Raw genomic sequence first — 21,066 nt, 5'->3', positions numbered from 1 at the left:
TCACAGAATATTCCCATAACAGTACAATGCTTGTCCAGTGGTCAGGGAAGGACCAATGAAAAGTACCCTTTCACACTTTCCTCTCTTGCCTCTCATTCTGGGTGGACAAGGTTTCCATAAAAGAAACATCTTTAAAACAATAAAATCCTGCAGAGCAGCACTGCAAGCTGATGAGATGACTGGCCAAGGTATTTCCCAGGCTGACCAGCCTGATCTTGCATATAATGAGTACATGCAAGGTCAGACACAAATATTTGGAATGTACTGAGATCTCTGATTATATTTCAGGGAATTGCACAGATTGTTCTTCTGACTCTTGGCTTATTGGTAGAAAGGGATGTGGCTTGTATGCATGGTGTTACAATTTCCGTTTGTAATACCAAAGTTGTGAATGTACAGAAGCTTGTAGATTCCATATAGCATTATAAATAAAATCCAAATACAAAAATACCCAATTGGGCCATGTTTCATTGTGCATTTTATTTCCAGTGGAATGTGTGTGGTTTATACCACTGGTATAGTCACAAAACGTTTTCACATTTGATGCAAACATGAAAGGTTACAACGTGGCACAGTGTTCACCTGTTCACTACAGGAATGAGCAGAAAATATTGTTCTCATATAGGTTCTGACCCACTGAAAAAAAGGCATTAAAGGAAAAAAAAAAGGAGCTCTAACTGCACTGCAGTTGCAGGAAATCAATCATTGTGCCACAAAGAAAGAACCAGCGAAAAAATAAACAGAAAACAGTGAAGCTGAACAGAGAACCAAGCCAAAGCTAAACATATAGCTGCTCTAATTGGTTTAATTACTGTGCACTACTCTAAAATGTTCAGCTAATGCTGTAAACCTAATGCTTAGAAAGTCTTTGAAACTCTAACTAAACTATTATATATATATATATATATATTATACTATATCTGTGCATCTGTATAATCATTTCTAGACTTTATATGGTACACCTTTTGGAAAACAAGCTTTATTATATTCATTAGTAAGTGGCTTTATCGGGTTCCTGCTGCACTGTGGATTGAAGGGGGGCTCTCGTGATCAGACAGGAAAGATGTTGCAGCGGCGTCAGTGTGTGAAGATGCAAGCACGTGACGACAAACAGGGCACGTCCCAGACTAAAAAAAGATAAATACGAGGGTTCATATTAAGATTTCATTCATGTTTAAGGAGTATAAAAGAACCTTCAACATTGCAAATACAGTTATACTCTACTACTGATACTGGCATTAAAAAACTTCTCTTTGAAATATGAATGTACATTAAAAGTTACCTACAGATTATGTGGTTTGATTTTCATTCATAGTTCTGCTTGTCAATGTTACTTGGATTTCCTAAACCTGACTGTTTTGCCAACCTGACTGTCCCTTCTCAACCTGTCAGTTATAGATTCTAATGCTAACGGACTCCTGCTGCACAAATATGGCAGCCCCCTTATAGAGGAACACGGGGGATCAAATGGGATCTAATGTAAATGCATTGGGCAAATACTTTTAAGGCAAAATTATAAATAGCATGCAAAGGCAATGTTATGACAGATGTGAAAAAGGTTTAATTTCTGGTGTCGGTATCTCATTAAGAGTACCCAGTGGAAATGGCACACAATTTCACCGGGGAAAGGGGTGCTTATGCCCAGTGATTGAATGAAAGAGTAAGAATAAAGATTATTTGTGTCTGTCAGCAACTGCAAATAAAATATCTCTTGTATCAGAAACATCTCAAACCAGTGTCCGTGGCTACTGAGAATCTTATAAAGATGCATTCATGCAGAGGAAACTTTATCCAGACAGGTCAGTTTTTTAAAAAAAACAATGTTTATCTCCTATAACAATTCCCCCCAAAATATATATGGCCATAATTATCCAGAAAATGACAGCATCTCGAAATATTGTTAGTGTGGATATGCACATAAGCACACATAAACACACATTTACTAATCCACGAACGTCCGAAATGCGTTTTTTTCGTAATGATCGGTATTTTGCGACTTTTTCGCGAATTATCATGAATTTTTCGAGCTCAATACGAAAAAGTCGCGACAATTCGCGAAAGTCGGAATGGCTATGAAAAAGTTGCAACAATTCACGAAAGTCATAATGGCTATGAAAAAGTTGCGACAATTCACAAAAGTCATAATGGCTATGAAAAAGTCGCGACAATTCGCACAAGTCGTAACGGCTACGAAAAAGTCGCGACAGTGAAAAAAATCGCAAAAATACAAAAAAGTTTTTTCCCATTCGGGATTCGGATTCGTGGATTAGTAAATCAGCCCCATAGTGTTAAAGGGTTGGTTCAAATTTAAGTTAACCTATAGTATATGACAGAATCGCCAATTCTTTTATTTTCCTGACTTTCCTTTTCTCAAACAGGGGTCACTGAACCCAGCAGCAGCAGCAAAAAAAAAAAAAAAACAAATCCCCAAAAAACTATTGTTCTATGAGGCTACAATTTTATTATTATTGTTACTTATTATTAGTTATATTTCTATTCAGGCCTTTCCTATTCATCTTCCAGTCTCTCATTTACAACACTTCCTGGTTACAAGGGTAACTTAGACCCTAGCAACCAGAAGGCTGCTCAAATTTCCAACTGGAGAGTTGCTCAACAAAAATAGCTAAATAATTTAAAAACCCCAAATAATGAAAAATAAAGACCAATTGCAAATTGTCTTAGAATAACACCCCCCTTTAAGATGCCGACTGCTATATATGTCTCTGGCTAACATGTAATTGTCTGTATCAAGAAGTATTTAACATATAACATTTGTCATCATCTTTCCACAGAATCTATGAAAACTGTAACTAAGTAAAGCTGGCCATACATGCACCGATAATATTGAACGAAACCTCGTTTCGTATGATATTCGGTGCATGTATGGCAAGTCGGCGAGTCGACCGATATTGCAGGAGTCTTCTGATATCGGTCGACTCGCCAATCGGGTCAGTTAAAAGATTTTGATCGGGCGCCACAGAAGGCGCCTGACCAAAATCTGCCTTCAGTGCTGAATCGGCAGAAGGAGGTAAAAATCCTATTGTTTCTACCTCCTTATCTGCCTGTTTCAGCCCTGAAGGTTAGTGGCGGAACCTTAAGAATATAATGTAAGTAGATAAAGGAATGTGCATTCAACCTGGAGAGGCAATGAAGTCACAGTTTGCAAGGATTTCGGAAACACCAAGTATTTGATTAACTAAAGTTAGCAAGTATATTTAAAAAAAAAATCCATAATCAGAAAATCCCTTCTTACAAGTCAAAGTTCAGTGCCTACTAGAATTTGTTAGCAACAAGGGCGAAGGCTACAACTGCAGCCGCCAGTTTTTACATCCCCGGAGGGAAGAACAAAATAAATAATGTGATTAATGAGCACAATAACTACAACATTGTGAAAAAAGCCCTGCAGCAAGAAACATATACAGTAAGGGAAAAACCATCTTAAATGTTACTATCCCTAGATATTTGTAGCATAAAAAAAGGAAGGTCCGTGCCCTTTTATTATCTACTTGTATGGAAATCTTGCAAACACTACAAAATAAAATTAAATATAATTTCTAAAATGTAGCTGCAGGAAACTGTGCCACTTTTATAAATGAGGCCAGCCAACTATAACACATAAACAAGATATACCAAACTTAGTCATACGGAAAAATACTGGTTTCCTTCTAGTACCCTAATCTGCTTTTATCTGACAGGCCAATCATTCACAAGGACTAACACAGAGAAAGAAATGACTAATACAAATAATACTTACTTTCTGTAGCCAAAGTGTAACACAGGGCTTATGGAAAAGGTGGTGACATGGTAGTTCAGTTAATATTTCATCTTTGATATACTCACTGCAGCAGATGGCACAGCACTGCTCTTGACCTACGACTTGAAAGAAAGAGATGTGATATATTTGGACTCAAGTGGATACAATGGGAAGAAATACAAGGACTCAGTACAAGAAAACATTTTTCTTGCAAAGGGGATTCTGCTAACTGCACTTATAATAAAGGTTCCATGACAAGGACGGGGACTTTTGTTTCAGCAAATACTAGGCAGACAGCAACGTGATGCCTTAACCCATAAAAGGGAGAACTACAGTCTTTAAACAGACACTTTTTTTTTTTAACCTATTTTCTAAAATAGCCCTTCTATACTCAGATGCTTGCATGGCAATACATTAGCTCCCTAAACATTAAAATACCATCAAAAATGACAATTTTTACATTCATTGAAAGCAAAATGGCTATTTTCCTTTGATGGATGTGATATAAAGGTTATATTCTATGCTGCATTGCCTGGAGTCTGGTGTGCATTCCTTACCAAGATAGGAGATCAGATGTTTGAACATATGAAATGATCCATTTTGTTTTCCTAATGATTCCTATCATATTTAAATAAGCACCTTGTAAAGCTGAAAATGTGTCTTTAAAAGGTCAACAAGCCAAAAATACATTCTGAAGAACTCCAATATTAACAAAGCAGAGAACATTATATTATCCCTTTGCTACTGGAAATGGAAATGTATGTACTCTTTGAAGATGCTTAGAAGAAGACTGGATATATTTATTATCTCTAAAAAATTCTATACACTATTAAGAATGTTTTTCATTTTTTCCAGCTTTCCCCCAGAAAAAACAGTACTAAACTTTCACAACAAAATTATGTATTAGACAGCATTCTGCAGCTGTAACTAAATCTAAATTCTGATAGGGTGCGACTCACTACAGCACTGGTATAGCAATGGCCTAACATACTATGTTCCTCCATATAGCCATACATCACATCTATTTTTTCATTAAATGTATTCTTTTGTCAGTGGAGCCATTTTTCCTATAAAATGAATACACACATATATTTTTGTGCTAAGTTTTCTTTTATCTAAGGAAAATAGCTGCAAAACCCATACCAAAACATTAGCTCAATTTTTGTTCACACTGACACACACCGTGTAATGATGTTTTCTTAAATTCTCTCTATTAGAGCTTAGAAAATGTATTTAAAGAATGGTGGATGATACGTGATGAATGGATGTACCATGACAATTTTGAATGCTTGCCTGCAATTTATAGGGGAAGGAAAGGTAAAAACTAAGTAAGCTTTATCAAAAAAGTCTATGTAAATACAGCCAGAACTGCTTCTCTGAGCCCTCAGTGAAAAGAACATCATATTTCTTTCCTTTACACATGATCTTCTGAGTCAGATTTCCTGCTCTCAGAAAAATCCTTCAGGGCATGGCACGAGTCTGCTTAGTTTGCTCATCTATCCCCCTCCATCTCTCCTCTCTTCCCCACCCATCTCTGCTATGTAATCTGAGCTTAGAGCTGTTCCAGGAGTAGTGCGGAGGCAGGGAAGTCAGACCAAGCAAAAATGGCAGCTGCTATCTTAAACAGAGGGAGCTTCTATGGCTGATTGCTAGGGTATGGTAAAGAATTCTGCACAGCGTTCTAGGTGGCACTATTGTCACTAATCTATTGGCAATAAAATGCCAAAATGCCTTTTCTTCTATTTTAACTCACTTAACGTAACGTATATATGAAAGTTATAACTTGAGAATTAAAAGAGAAATAAAACACATTGGAGAACTTTACCATACAATCTTCAAAGCCATTATAAGGGAGAGCCCCAAGGCAAAACTTACTATTATGGTCTTCACCAATAATGATCTGAGGGAGGCAGTCTATGCTTTCTTTAGTAGCTGGTGGGTGAGCCTGTTCTACATCAACGGCAAGTGATTCCAAATGTGCTAGAGCAGTCTAAAAGACAAAGTACAAAACATATAATGAAACAAACTCATATGAATGTTTAATATTCTGTAGGTCCAGCTTACATACTACTCCTTGATTCGCTCACTTCAGTTTGGCTCCACAGCATTCTCCTCACTCCTTTTTGAATAACTTCCTAAAGCTTGGAGTCAGCTGGCCTGATACCCAACTCAGTGATATATGCCTTATAATCTTTATGTCTTTTGTTAAAAAATAATAACAACTTTGTATTATATTTCCATGTATTTTAAGTACCAGTATTTGTCCTTCAGTCTTTTGTTCCAAAATGGCTTTTTGATCTGCCACACAAACAACAACAACGTAGCATAAATAAAGAAGTCCACTGCAAACACAAAATTTATTGTGTTGGCACTATGGTCCTTTAGAGCCAGTACCATAGATTTTACAACCCCCTGCACTAAAAGGGTAAAGCCTTAGTATACTGAAAAAGGTTCTTCTTTAGATGGAAATCATACAAAAAAAAAATGTACATGAACTGAGAAAAAGTCGCCAAAACTGCCTGACTGAAAAAAAAAACACCATGTCCTTGTTCTGTGAACACTGAAAGTAACAAACAGAAACATCCAGAGCTCAGCCCAACTGGCCTGCATAACATTAAGTCTGTGCAGCTCCTTTAAACCTATTTATTCTTGCAGTGTGGCAGGTGCTTGTTGCCTAGGGAGTCTGCGCTGACATGGCAGGGTTGTGAATTCAGTGGAGAAGAAGCTGTAAATTGTTCTCAATCAAGCTGGGCAGTTTTTTTTTTTATATACAGGTATAGGACCCATTATCCAGAATGCTCGGGACCAAGGGTATTCCGGATAAGGGGTCTTCCCGTAATTTGGATCTCAATACCTTAAGTCTACAAAAAAATCAATAAAACATTAATTAAACCCAATAGGATTGTTTTGCATCCAATAAGGATTAATTATATCTTAGTTGGAATCAATTACACGGTTCTGTTTTATTTCTACATAGAAAAAGGAAATCAGTTTTAAAATTCTGAATTATTTGATTAAAATGGAGTCTATGGGAGACGGGCATTCCGTAATTCGGAGCTTTCTGGATAACGGGTTTCCGGATAAGGGGTCCGATACCTGTACTATGTTAAAATAATATCATGCAAAGAACTCTATGGACTGCTTGAAAAGCCTGGGGCCATAAAAATTACTCATGGCCATATCTAGCCTTTAGCTAAACAGTGCTGATCTAAAAGAAGCCCAATATGGAAGCCCAGTAAGGTAGAAAAAATTCCTTCATAACACAATAAAAAAATAAATTTTTGCTAGATCAATATATTGCTGCTTTCAGAGAGTTATTATAGTTGTGGGGATAATATGCTTAATAAGCTGCAAGTCTAAGTGCATATAATACATTTAATCTTCAATGTATGAACTGTAGAAACCTTATATTTTACCAAATTTGGCATAATTATTAGACACATGTATAGGATGTCGAAACTGACTTTTACCTGACCTCGACAGGTTTTAGGTGGAGAGTTTACGGATTCGGAATGGTTGTGGAAATGTAACAAATCACATTTAAATGTATATTTGAACAAAGTGTCTCCCCAAATCATAAATTTTACTTTGTACAGTACATAAAAAAGTCCATAAATAAGTCATTCAATAATAGAAAATTGTTTTTTTTTCCTTTTGCCTAAACTGTGCCACAAATGTTTCATAAAATACGTACCTCCATAGCCTGGGCAAGGCGCTCCTCAAGAGCCATATATGTAAGAAACTGAGGGTCCATATAGGACATGGCTTGTGCAACTCCTAGTCCATCACCAAAATCATCAAGCAATCTAAAATTAAAAAAACAAAAACTAAAAATCCAGTAGATTTATTCCAGCGCCTATTAAGTCCAGGAAAGGAATCAGTTATTCAGAAAGTTCCAAATTACCAGAAGGCTATCTCCCATATACTCAATTATAAGAAAATAAGTCTAAATTTTAAAAATGATTTCATTTTTTTCTGTAATAATAAAACAGTACCTTGTACTTGATCCCAACTATAATATAATTAACTTTAAGGTATGGAGATGCAGATTATGTGAAGACCCCTTATCCAGAAAGCATCCCAAGCATTCTGGATAACAGGTTCCCTACCTGTAGTACATTTTTTACAGTCCATCCATCAAATCTTACACATGGGTAAATTATGACTCCTACATGCAAGTTGAAAATTGACACCGTCTCTAGTTACCCACTGCAGCTTATCAGAAGTTTCAAACAAGTGACTAGTAAATGTTACCTGTTCAAATATTTCTTGCCAACAAACATCCAATTTTATATGATAAAAATATTATTTCTCTATTCCTGTAGAGAGGTACAATATGCATTTGACCCATTTATCTTCCTGCAGAACTAAATCCATTGTATTCTACACATCTTAACCTTATTTGAAGTGATGAACTGATCTGTAAAATCTGTAAAACGGTGAAAAAATGTGAACGCAAAAGCCAATAGGCGATATTTTATGTGCAACTTTTTAATTTAATTTCAAATTCCATTAAAGTCAATGAGGGATTTTTATCATTCCAAATGCATTAAAGTAAATGATCTTTCCATTACGATAGGACCAAACTTATCCTGAAACGTTTAAAAAGTACAATTTGTCCATCAATGAAAACGACCATTTCAAGTAAAATCATCTAGCTAAAACTAGGAAAACTACCTGCTTGGTGCTGCAAACTACTGGACAATGGGCAAATGTCATTGATAACTATGAAAATATTCCAACCTGCCCAATTGATTTCTGACCAATGTTGGAAAAAATATTGCTAGATGCGAGATCGTTCGGTGCCTACTAACCTTACTATCGGCTTTGTCGATTTTTGCCAATGGATGTCAAATCACACTGAAATAGGTCGTTAGGGAGAGAAAAATCTTAATGTGTATGGCCAGTTTAACAGCTTATTTATATGAACTAAGGAAGTGTCCCTAAACACCCAGGCAATTTTTACCAATGCAGGGTATATGTACATACAGTTAAATGCATATAAAACAGTTTCATTCCTTGGTGTTATTGGCCCTTTAAACCAGTTCAAACCTTAGAGTTGAGCACTGTATTTTTTGCTGTACCACTGCATCAAGTCTTTATATTAAAGTCTTATGCCTAAACAGATCACACCTCCGAATGTCAAATCTTTGCTACTGTTATGTCTGCAAACACAATATCTACTGTGTACTGAATCATAGCAGATGAAGCTTCTCAGTTTCAGATTACAATTCCTCAGATAACTGCAAAGGGGAAATTGGGTTTTATACACACAACAGTAGAAATAGCTGTGACTGCATGTCTAGAACATGATGATGTGAAGTGTGAGCAGAAAAGTTATAAAACAAAGCACAAAATTAAAGGGATAATATAATTTACAGATTTTGTATCCTTCATATACTAGAATTAAATGCACATGTCTAGGAAATACTAGTACGGTATGAATATATATATATATTTGAAATGATTTTACTGGTATTCAAAGCACAAGATTAATTCTTATTCTGTAGTGTAGATAGGTTACATACAACTTGTTCCGAGAACATTTTGTTACATTCTTTATATGCCCTTTTTCTAATTACTCAAAGTCTATTATAGTAAATATACAAAATAAATATTTTTATATCAGAATATGGTTGAGACATTGTATGCATCCTTGTATAAAGCTGGCTACATGGCTGTGATATGTCTTACCTTTAAGAAAACATAGGAAGGTGGCATTTCAAGTAAATAGAGGCCCAAGCAGCCCCCACTGACCCAATAAATATTGACTGCCTATGGCATCTTACAGCAGCCCCTCTGCCAGAAGCCACATATTGACATACAAGGTCTGGCCAAAGGGAATGATCACTTTCAATTTCCAGGTATACCCTTTGATTCTATTTTGAATTTTGCATGCTTGACATACAATTAAACAATTGTAGGTCCAATACAGGTCTAAAGGACCCATCACTTGGGTATAACAAAAAGGTAAAATACTTTGTTCTACAGGAACTAGAATATCTCTGGCTTCATACATACATTTTACCACCAAATCCACAACCTAGGGTCATCCAAATATAGATCAGCCTCTCTGACATGATTAACTGGCACATATCCTCAGCCAGAGCCCTTTGAAATGCTGCTTGGCACAGCTGATAAAACCACAGTTGTGCAGCCTTGCAGACCCAAACCACTGCAACGGAGAGGCTGAAGGGCTGTGCAGATTTATTTTTAGTGATTTTTTTTGTAGTACAGGTATGGGACATGTTATCCAGAATGCTCGGGACCTGGGGGTTTCCGGATAAGGGATCTTTCCGTAATTTGGATCTCCATAATTTATGTTTGTTAAAAATTTAAAAAATTATAATTATTTGCTAATAATGGAGTCTATGGGAGATGGTCTTTCCGTAATTCGGAACTTTCTGGATAACAGGGTTTCTGGATAAGGGATCCCATACCTGTACTACTCTATCCTGTAGTCTGGAATCTACAGAACCCTGTAGTCCTGCACCTTTTTGTGTGAAGATTTACACGGTAACAAAGCACTTGCAAAACTTTCTTCCGATTGGGTTTTTACTACCAACTGATCAAAATGAGTGAAATGTACTTATACAGTATCACATTAAAGCATTATATTATAAATTGCAAACCAAACCTTTGGACTTTTGCACATTTGTACTGGTGCTTTAAAGGATTCTGTCATGATTTTTATGGTTTAGTTTTTATGATTAAATAAATAATTCATTCTACCATTGTAAAAATGTTGTTCTTGTGTGTAGGCAGTCATCTCAGGTCCCTGTGCCTGATCCTGAGCCATCAGAATAAAGTCAGCACTTCACAATGCAACTGCTTTCATATAAGCTATTGTTTTCCCTACTTAGTGTAATTGGAGGAGTCATGGCAGGACTTGGGTGTTTTACTATTCAGTGCTATTTTCATATATACCACTAGTTGGGACATGGGACATTTTAGCAATTCAGACGTCAGTAAGCTGTTATCTTACTACTTTCCCACTGTTCTGATGATCGGCTGCGGGGTGGGGAGTTGGGGGGGCAGTGAAGCAGTAAAGAGAATTTATTAGCGCACAAATCACATGGCTGAGGGCACCTGAAAAACTAAGAACAAGTCTAGCCCCATGTCAAAATTTCAAAATTAAATAGAAACAAAAATCTGTTTGCTCTTTGGAAAAATGGATTTCAATGCAGGATTCTGCTGGAGGAGTGATACTAAATCATGCATTTTGTAAAAAATATGTTTTCCTATCCAGAATCAATTTAAACAATGACAATCTTTAAGATTTTCTACAAACAGAGAGCATATAATTCTAGGCTTACCTCCATTCAACTTCCAGGTCTTCACTGATACTTGAATCATCCTCCAAATTGTTATTGCCATCTAACATGAAAAATCCAGGATGCACAAACTGGTTACTTATTTCATTTTCTTCATCGGTGCTGCTTTCAATATCCTCATGGTACTGCAACCAAGGGATTTCTCCATCTTCCAAGGAAATTTGTTCCCTAAAAAGGGCATTGGATACTTTTAATAACAAAGAATGGTCACAAAAATCAACTTTGAACAAAAAAAAAAACCCTTAGGGCTCGTAGACACGGAAACAATAGTCATGTGTGTCAGAGGTGCTTTAATTTCTCTTGAATGAACTGTAAATGCACAAATACTGTGCAATACAAAGCCAACAGCTTTAAAATATGCCATTGCCAATACTCACTGGGACTTATTTATAAAAACTGGGCATATTTGGCCAGTAACCCCACAGCAGCCAATAGGATTTTTGCTTTCACTGTTCTACCTGATTATTTTCATTGCAGAGTATTCTAAAGCTGGCCATTTACACACTAATATAATTGTACTAAACAACATTTTGTGTGATTTTTGGACTGTGGTGTTTAATCGTTGTTCAGCTGACTGGACAGGTTAGAAAATTTTGTTCATTTAACGATAAAATCTCTGCATGTATTGTGTATCTGACGATATCCTTGGGTGACCTACAATGCATTTCTGGACCGTCACTTTCATGCGATTATTATCTGCTAATTATTTTATGTTCAGAACATCCACTTATTTGTTATTTTTAGTACTTTAGTCTACAATTTTAATCTGAATGTTAGTTTTAGATTGTTGCATGTAAACATACAAACGTTCTTCGGAAGAAGACTTAAATCTGAGTAAGGCCAGCTTCAGAAAGAAATTGTATGCTCTATGGACTGTGACTGACTCCTCTTGTTTTTGTTCCAGGATCTCAAGTCAGTCCAAGTATTGACTTTTCTGGACCATGGACCCTGTATGGACTATATTTCTGATAATCTTTGTAACTGAATTAAAAGGTGCAATAAAAGACTGATATTCAGCGGGAAGGCAAAATATGTAAACAATCTGGTGTACAGTACAGACATTTCACTATGTCTACTGTAACTTTAGATCGATTGTGTCACTTATGCGATATAGAGTCACAATGTTTTGTATTTGTAAACTATTTTTAGTTCACTATTTTTAAAGCAGACTTGTCTAAATTCCTAAAATGACAAATCCCCAGAGGCCATGACAAAAAAATATTACTCTGTAACCAGAAAAACTGTGCCCTTCGTTATAATAGCATTTGGGAAGAATTGTGCTTTAAAATGTTAACTTAAAGAAATTCACTTTATAAAAACATTTGTCATAAATTGCAATACTCATGTGAAAAATACAAGAGCTATTGGACAAGAGCTTTTCAAACCTAAAACCTATAAAAAAACCCCCACCTAAATGCAAAAGTATAATGATCAAATAATGTTTTAAATGTAATGCTTTGAAACAGGTCTTGTGGTAAGACAAAATATTGCTTTACAAATTGAATAATGTCTAAAGAAGCCTACAATCTGCCGTGCCCAGCACCAACAGCTAAATATGGAGATGGATGTCTGATAGGAATATGATTGGGTCCTATTATCACCTTTCACAGTGCGGTTAAAACATTTAACTATGTTGACATATTAAGCAATCATGTGCATCAAAAGCACTTTACTAGCAACAGATGCTATGAAAATGATAATTCCTCTATAGCAGTGTTTTATTTTGGTAAAGGGAACATTAAGACAATGTTTAACAAATCCTGTAGCAAAGGCAATATCCATATTCTTACTGAGACATAAAGAAGTAGAAGGAAGCTATTCTGCTGAAAGAATGTCAAATCCTCCTTACAACACAAATAGATTTCATACAACATGCTGTATGAGGGATGATTAGCAGTCAAATACTCCATTGTTATAAATTTCAATGTTTTAAATATTTTTCTTGCACCTGCATTTCACACCTTAAGCAAACCATTAAAAAAACACAGTTTTATGATGGTGTTGGCTAATACCATCCCTATACTATTAAATAAGATTTTTTTTCATGTTCATGGTAGTGTCCATTTATACCATCTAATTAACACAAAAATCAACTTCAACAGTTTAAAAAAGGTTAATATGTTTTAGAGCAGTATCCTGGTTGTGTGTAGTGATTATAACACTAATGGTTTTTCCAGGATTGCTCTAACATTGCTGTTTGGCTTTCAGAAAAATCATTATCCATATAAAAACGATTACAACATTACATAAATATTCATTAAAAAAAAAATGAAGAATACATACTCTACTTGAAAACAAAAGTCAGAATTTTCTTCTTCCAGACTACTGCTGTTACTAAGAACTTCGTGTTCATCTTTTCCAGGCAGTGTTTCCCAGCTATCATCACTTGACGAATGGTCTTTGTCCGAAGAAAAATATGAAGGCAAGCATGTAGACCATTCTCCATCACTGCAGACAGAGCTGACATGAAGTAAAATTAGCTTTTTTTAGTTCATTACTTTACTAGCAGTGAAACGATAGCTTTATTTTTCCAGTATTTGCTTTTATATATTAATTAGTATTGATTTTGGAATTATAGGCACATTATCCTTAACAGCTTTGGGCCGTGAAAACAACAAGAGGTCAAAACAGTCCTCTATTCCAGTAACCAATTAGAATAATGAAAGCAAGCGTCTGATTAGTTGCTGTTGGATATTGAACTGGTTTATAGTTTGACCATTTATTCTTCCTTCAGGAGTAAAGCATAATTAGAAACTTCTACTTCAAAAGTAAGTGCTTTGTAAACCCAAGCAGTCACACAACCCCATTAAATGGTAATTTGTCCTTCACAAAATAGCTTCCTTGACTGTGTGGTTTCCAATAAAAAAATACACTATAACCCATATTAAACCAAAATGATTCCACTGCTTCATTCTAAAGCGGATATAGAATTTAGTATGCTAGCATAAAGTATATCTCTTTGGTCTGTCACAAACAGAAACTGTTTTTTTGCAACAACTTTGCTCAACTATAATCTGAAAAAGGAACCAAATGGTATACACAATGTAATGCCTTCTTCTATGAACAGATGTCTGTGGCAAAGATGTAAGCAATAAGTAATCAATGTCACACAACAGCTTGCTTTCTACAGGAAACACCATGAATGCTTCACAGAATAACTACACTTAGGGGCTGATTTACTAAGACACGAATTCGAATCCGAATTGGAAAAATTCCGATTGGAAAACGAACATTTTGCAACTTTTTCGTATTTTTTGCGATGTTTTCGGCGACTTTACGACTTTTCGGAAATGATCGCGACTTTTTCGTTACCAATACGATTTGCGCGAAAAAACGCGAGTTTTTCTTAGCCATTCCGAAAGTTGCGCAAAATCTGGCGATTTTTTCGTAGCGTTAAAACTTGCGTGAAAAGTCGCGCCTTTTTTCGAAAACCGCGATTTTGTGCAACTTTTGGAATGGCTACGAAAAACTTGCGTTTTTTCGCGCAAATCGTATTGGTAACGAAAAAGTCGCGACAATTTTCCGAAAAAATCGCAAAATACCGATCATTACGAAAAAAACGCAATCGGACGCATTCAGCCCGTTCGTGGGTTAGTAAATGTGCCCCTTAGTACAGTAAATAAAATTATTCCAAACTTGCTCTAAGCCACCCAACACATTAAACCAAATTTAAAATGTAAAGTTTAAAACAGGCAGTCTTAATTAGCATTCGCTCACCCCCTCACAAAGTTTGTCCAGGTAGGTGCCTTGCCCAGGACCCTTCACTCAGGGAAATTTTTTTCCACAACTATTTCTTCATAGACAAAAAAATCATCACACAAATCACAGTTTTTCATGGACACTCATCCCACTGGTCCAAAGGTCCGGGTGCAGCGCCCCAGACCCATAGCAAAGGGAGACCCAGCAGTCAAAAGCACAATCTCTCGATGGGTAAGCACTAGAAACACAGGTGAAGGTGATTAAGAAAAAGCTTTATTCACATTAATCCTAAGGACTAATGTGAATAAAGCTTTTTCTTAAACACCTTCACCTGTGTTTAGAGTGCATGCCCATCAAGAAATTTAGTACAGTAACCCCAAAGAACAATTCAGTAGTGTTTTTTTTTGTCTAGTGTAGTTAGAATAATGAAAAAACACAAACTGGTTCCAAAGAGTTGGGTCAAATTTTGCCTGTGTTTTTCTGCATAGCAACAGTTACTTTTAGGCACACTAAGGTGCTGCAAATACAGCCCAAAGTTACATACTGGGTCTTCATTTGAATCTAACTGTTAACCTGTTATTACAAAGCACTTATCTATGTTATAAATTTCCTACCTTTCATCGTCCTTAATGGAGCCAGACAATTTCATTCCATATATTTCAAAGTCATCCCAAAATGTATCATCCACTGCAGGTTTGTCAACATGGCAGTCGGTATATTCTTGCTCTTTGCAAATGCTCTTGATTTTTTTTCTTGTGCCCTCATCATTACTGCCAGAAGACTCCATTTCAGGGTAACTCTTTTCATCTTTGCAGGAATTTTCCACTTTGACTCGTGTTCCTCGATTGCTCTTTCGGACTGTTGAATTGTCCTTGCTTTCTTCCGGTAGGGAAGAGTTTTTATTGCCATAACTTGTACCTTGCTTTCTAACTTTTGGTCTGACAACTGGTTCAGCTAAACTATCTTGCTCCATTGTAGTGCTATTAGAAGCAGTTTCAGGATAGAGTCCAACAGAATTTTTTAATGTTATATCAGTCCTACTTTTCTTTGAATCGAATTCAGAAATACCCAGTGCTGTGGCCTCATCCTCTGAAACAGATTTTACTGACACATTCCATTTGCCATGGGTGGTCCCAAAATCAATTTTGGAACTTTTGCATAAAGATACAGGCCACATCTCTGATAATCTGTCTTTTGCACAACTGTGATTTTTACTTTGTAACTCAGGCTCCATTTCACAAAATGTCCCCACCTCCTCAAGCTCAGATAGTGTGTTTTCTAAGGATTTTTCAATTTTGCCGGTCTCCTCAGTCAACGTAAAATCCTCTGAACTGTAACAGTTTTCCTCTCCTTCACTACTGTCTGGCTCAAAAGAGTCAATATTTAAAAAGGAAATTCCATTTTGATACTTATGGGGTACATGCCTAGTAAGAGTCTTGTTTTTTTTACAGATATTGTTATTACATAAGGATTGGCAAACTCCATGTTCCTCTACTTCTGTAACTAAAGATGTAACATCATCCATTGCTTTCAGTTTATTGTTGTCTTGTTGCAAGTCAGTCGTTAAAAATTTACTAATGTCGTACAGAGGTGAATCACAGCTTTCCATGGAAACTAGAAAAAGAAATAGGCCCATTTTCAGCAGACACAAAAGATCTAATAATAGTATAATGGTACATTTGTCAAGATAGCTTCTACTTGTAAGAAAAAAAGCCACTGATACTCTTCCTCACAATGTATGGCAGTTATTTGGCATTATCTTATCTAATCAGGAACTTGTTACATTGCTACTCAACTGCATTAAAACAAAAAACATCTCACTTTTTGCATTCTCAGATATTTATCAATCGTAAATTTTGTTGAGTGTAAGGCTAATGTCCCTCGGAGAGATTAATTGCTGCGATTTTAAACTCGCACGTTTTATAAATCGTCAGTACCTAAACCAATGATACTACTTCAAAATGCTTATTGCTCCGAATCACTATGAGACCCTTTTTCAAGCGATTTTACAAAGAAAGCATTATAATTCAAGACTATTGGGATCGCTGAAAGTAAAAGCCACTGAGCGGGAAGTCGCTGTGATTTCCCCATTGCACTGAATGTAATTTCTAATTGTGGGTGGGGAAAACTGGATTTGTGGGAAATATAATTGCTCTGTTGTTGAAATCTCTAGTAATTGCTTGTTAGGAAAAGACGAGCGACTTGTCGCTGGAACTCGCTTTGTAAAAATTGCACCGACTAATCTCTCCTTGGGATATTAGCCTAAATAACGTTCCCATAGACTCTTGGGGTAAATGGATCTCAGCAGATTGAATTTACAAAATTTGTTGAAAAAAAAAAAAAAAACAAACTATAAAAGGCTGGTGAAAAAAGGAAAAAAATCTAAAAATCTCAAAACTGAGGGAAACAAAATTTTGTCAGAATGCATATTGGTAAATGTATCCACTGCTAGCTGAGAACGACACGGCTAGGATTCAAAAAGACTACCTTTACACACTCAAAGTCCTGTGTAGTAATATGAGCATAAATGTAATCTAGCAACTTGTTGCCATGGGATTCCAAGATGACTTCCATTATCAGAGAAAGTCAACTTTAAATAGTTTACAAACAACCACTTTTAGTGCCCCTGGTAGCAGTCAGAGATGATGTTCAGCAGTAGCTAGAGAATAAGTTTAGATGCCTTGTCTTCAGTTCTTGAAAATGTTAGCTAATTACAGTTTTACTTATAACATATACTTTATTACAAATGTTACTGGTTGTAAGATAATGTTGGGAGTTGTAAATCAACAGCCTGAGGACCTCTGGCTAGACTTCCCGGTCTTGGCTGGTGGTATATCATTGTAAAAAATAAATTACACAAAATACAGTTGGCACTGTATAACTTTGATAAGACAGAGAAGATTATAACATTATAATACACAAAAGCCATGAATATCCTGTAAATTATATCCTTATAAACAGAGCTTAGCGATGTCATTTTTTTTTAATTGGAGCTTAGTGATGTCATTCCTGACATTACCAAGCACCTTTGGCCTTGTGCTTTTATATGGTCATATGGTCACGTATAATATCCCTTCTGTTTACCAGGAATATTTTTGTTTTATTCTATTTTTATTTTTGCCCCTTTTCTAACCCCCCTTTAACATTTAATTGTTCACCTTCTCATGTCTCCATGGAGCAGATGGGGGTGGGGGGGGGGGCACCAACTCATTTCTAATGTGACGCATTAATTGTAAGTATTTTTTTTTTTTTATTATCTCTGCACTGCTGAACATAATCTCTGAATATTATTAATTGCAGCTTTTACATTTGATACCATAGTTGCAAATATTCCTATATGTAGATTACTACACTGCGGGAAGAAAATCCAACTAAATCTAAAGCCTAAGGCAAAATTTTGCTACCAACCTACTGGCACATGGATGGGCCCTCCATACCTGCTATTAGGTTGTGGATTATTTAGGTATGCTAAGAATAATATGCCATAATGCAATAATTAATAACAGCACACACTTAAATCTTTTTCTGTCTGTACATCATCAAGTTCCAGTCCTTCGCACTCTTTGATTTGTTGACTTGATGCTCTTTTTGGGCTCTTTAAAGAAGGCCGAAAGTTCACATATGCATGCCTCCTTCCATACCTCCGCCCAGTGATGGTCTGAGAGCCTCCAGCTGACTTGGGCCAGGCTGCTTTGCATGCTTCCTGACCCATCACTAAAAAAAAAAAATGGAAATCATGGATAAATCAGCATGTTATACTTGACTATAATTGTGGGAGGTGCAAACCGAATGCATAATTTTCACAAAAAATATACTACAGAAGCAAAGATCCTGCAAAGCAGCCAGCAATTTGAATATTTTAGAACCCTACATGTCAAAATCTACAAAACATCATGGCTTGTTTATGCAAGCAAATTAACAGACTTGTTTTTGTCAGACCGATGAAGTGATCTGAACAATATTAGTCAGGATGTAAGTATAGTAGTTTACATTAAACACCCTACAGGCCAGCGGCACTCATTGCAACAGTACTTTAGTCTACATGTTTGCCCTGCCTCCTGGAACACATTAGACTCACTTTAAAAGTTGAATGAATGGTTACTTTTCATCTCACAGCTTTTTAGAAGGTGCTATGAAGTCCCAACTAATCTTTTCTTATTACCACACAGCCCTCCTGTTGTGTTGCAATCCACAAACTATTCAGATTGGTGGCATAGGTGGCTAGGGGTAATCTAAAACCTATTAGGGTATGAATAGCTAAACAGAACTGTAAATGGAAAACTCTGTAGGACAGAAATAATTTTAAAGGCAACATGCAGCTTCACATTCGCAGGGCTACAAAGTGTCTGAAATGGTACAGTTAGTCTCCCAAAACACAGTACTTTCTAACTGTACATGAAAAGAAGACATCACTAGACAATAGAGAACTATACAACATAAATGTTATTACATTTAAAATTAAGTGCTAAGTTATAAACGATAAAAGATGTTAGATTAGTTGCCTGTTATAAATTTGCACTACCGCATGTGGCTAACCTCCCAAAAATGCTGTCCCGCTGGCAATAATGTAAAGTGCTGGAAGGAAAACATACAGGTCGCTTTGTCACAAGTTGCCTTGTGAGGAAACTTTGGGTGACTACGGCAAAAAGAAACAACGCGTATATGTTTCCCACCAGGGATTTACATTATTACTAGTGGGAGAGCATATTGAGGAGTTGGCTGTGGTAGCACAGATTTATTATAGATAACAAATTTCCCTGTGTGCCATGGCCCTTACAGTTAAACAGGGTTGTAAACTACACTTTCAATAGAAGTGGCAATTCTCTACATTTGCTAATAGCCTGCAAAGTGGTATAACGTAATGCTTTACCCGCATTCAGCAAGTATTCCCCTGTACTCAGCACCAGTTTTCCAATAAATTTAAGTATTTAATGGCATTGTAAGAATGGAATTTGGGCTATGCCATTGCTTTCATTCTTGGGCCCTATGTTTGGAGAAGGCCAGCATCAAAGTATTTACTATATGGCTGGGTATTTGTGCACCGCATGTATTTCATGCACTGCAGTCAGTAACTATGGTCCTTGTTGGATAGATACAAATAATACAATGCCTGGATACCCAAATCAAACACTAACAACTCATAGAAAAACAGTTCCAGCAGAATTAAGCTGCATAAACCTGTGTTAAAAGCAATACAACATCATGACACAAAGACTCTCTATATGAAAACCCCCAGTTCCCAAGCATTTAAGCTATCAGATCTCATACCTGCACAGTTTTTTGTTAAAATATATATAAAAAACGAGGAGTACCAAAGCAATATAAAGGCAAGAAGCTGAAGGCACAGGACTCACACAAGGTAACTTCCAATATACGCTTTGTACATAACATACTATGTCACTCACAAACATACTCTCACCCACTAAGGGGGGGGGTGTTGTTATGACGGCTCCTTGCTAAATGCTATTGCATAAGGCCCCCCCCCCCCCCCGATTTCTCGAAGGCCTTACTGTTAAAAACGATTTGCAGAACGGTGAATGGGTTTGAACAAGTACTAAGAATTATATGTGCGCCTACACAAATGCCCTGTGTGTTGTGAAGTGTATTGTGGTGTCAACTTATGGCTGGATGCACACGTACACAACTAAGGGAAAACATCGGCATTAGTGTTTGCGGTAATCAGCATACCGCCCAATAGTGGCGCTTTGGCCGGGACAGTCCCGCTTTTCCTTACACAGCCCGCAGCCCCGGATCGCTGTTTCAAAGTCTCGCAGTGCCGTTTATATGTAGCTCCTCGATTCCTTCCGGACAGGTAACCCAGGCCCGCAGCTCTCATCTCGCGAGAGTGTGACGTCACACGCCCCTTACAGACGCGCCGCTCCGGGCACTCGCCTCTCAGTGGGAGCAGCAGGGTTGGGCCGGGTCTGTCAGTCTGTGCTGGCTCCGCTATCCCCACAGCCTGCGCTCCCGGGACCCTGTGTGTGACTAACATTAAAGCCTCCCTTGTTTTCTCTGCTCTCTAGAGCTCATACCTGGGCCCCTTGTGGTTTGTTTTTTGTAGAGTGCAACCTGTAGCCCAGTAGCTGCCACTAGAGCCTCTTAAAGGGCAGCTGCCACCTTTAGATATCATTCATTTTTTTTCCTGTTTAGCATACCTCACAGCATTTTGAAAACGGAAAGAGGGACAAAAATAAATTTTTTTTGACCATGCCCATTTGTGCGACCACACCCCTAAAACCACTCCCATTTGACTAAATTTACCAGGTTATTTAAAGTTTG

At 36.9% G+C, this 21,066-nt stretch overlaps 1 protein-coding gene across 4 annotated transcripts; it reads right to left on the bottom strand.

The window, feature by feature from the left end:
* Nucleotides 1-460: 460 nt before the first annotated feature.
* Nucleotides 461-20,735, bottom strand: pja2 (praja ring finger 2, E3 ubiquitin protein ligase). Of its 4 annotated transcripts, none has more exons than XM_018089900.2 (9): nt 20,476-20,735; nt 18,301-18,501; nt 15,402-16,401; nt 13,372-13,536; nt 11,071-11,256; nt 7,449-7,560; nt 5,630-5,744; nt 3,755-3,876; nt 461-1,127 (listed from the first exon to the last, which is right to left on the bottom strand). In XM_018089900.2, exons 1-9 carry the CDS (start codon nt 20,621-20,623, stop codon nt 1,005-1,007), a joined length of 2,172 nt encoding a protein of 723 aa, XP_017945389.2. In that variant the 5' UTR covers nt 20,624-20,735; the 3' UTR covers nt 461-1,004. The 4 variants fall into 4 exon arrangements, with proteins under 4 accessions (XP_017945389.2, XP_002935519.1, XP_004910519.4 ...); XM_002935473.5 differs by having other exon boundaries at nt 13,372-13,548; nt 20,522-20,733; XM_004910462.4 differs by having other exon boundaries at nt 13,372-13,548; nt 20,476-20,732.
* Between the last annotated feature and the right edge of the window lie 331 nt (nt 20,736-21,066).

This window comes from Xenopus tropicalis, chromosome 1 (genome assembly GCF_000004195.4).
Source record: "Xenopus tropicalis strain Nigerian chromosome 1, UCB_Xtro_10.0, whole genome shotgun sequence".
In the NCBI taxonomy this organism is placed as follows: Eukaryota; Metazoa; Chordata; class Amphibia; order Anura; family Pipidae; genus Xenopus; species Xenopus tropicalis.
The sequence above is the reverse complement of the archived record's forward strand: the minus strand, read 5'-3'. Positions and strand labels throughout refer to the sequence as shown.

Coding starts and splice junctions, on each gene's coding strand:
- pja2 (XM_004910462.4), bottom strand. CDS start 20,623: ATGAGAGCTGCGGGCCTGGGTTACCTGTCCGGAAGGAATCGAGGAGCT. Junction 7,561..11,070: donor GACCTGGAAGTTGAATGGAG/GTAAGCCTAGAA, acceptor TTTTAATTTTAG/ATTGCTTGATGATTTTGGTG. Junction 1,128..3,754: donor TTACACTTTGGCTACAGAAA/GTAAGTATTATT, acceptor ATCTTTTTTTAG/TCTGGGACGTGCCCTGTTTG.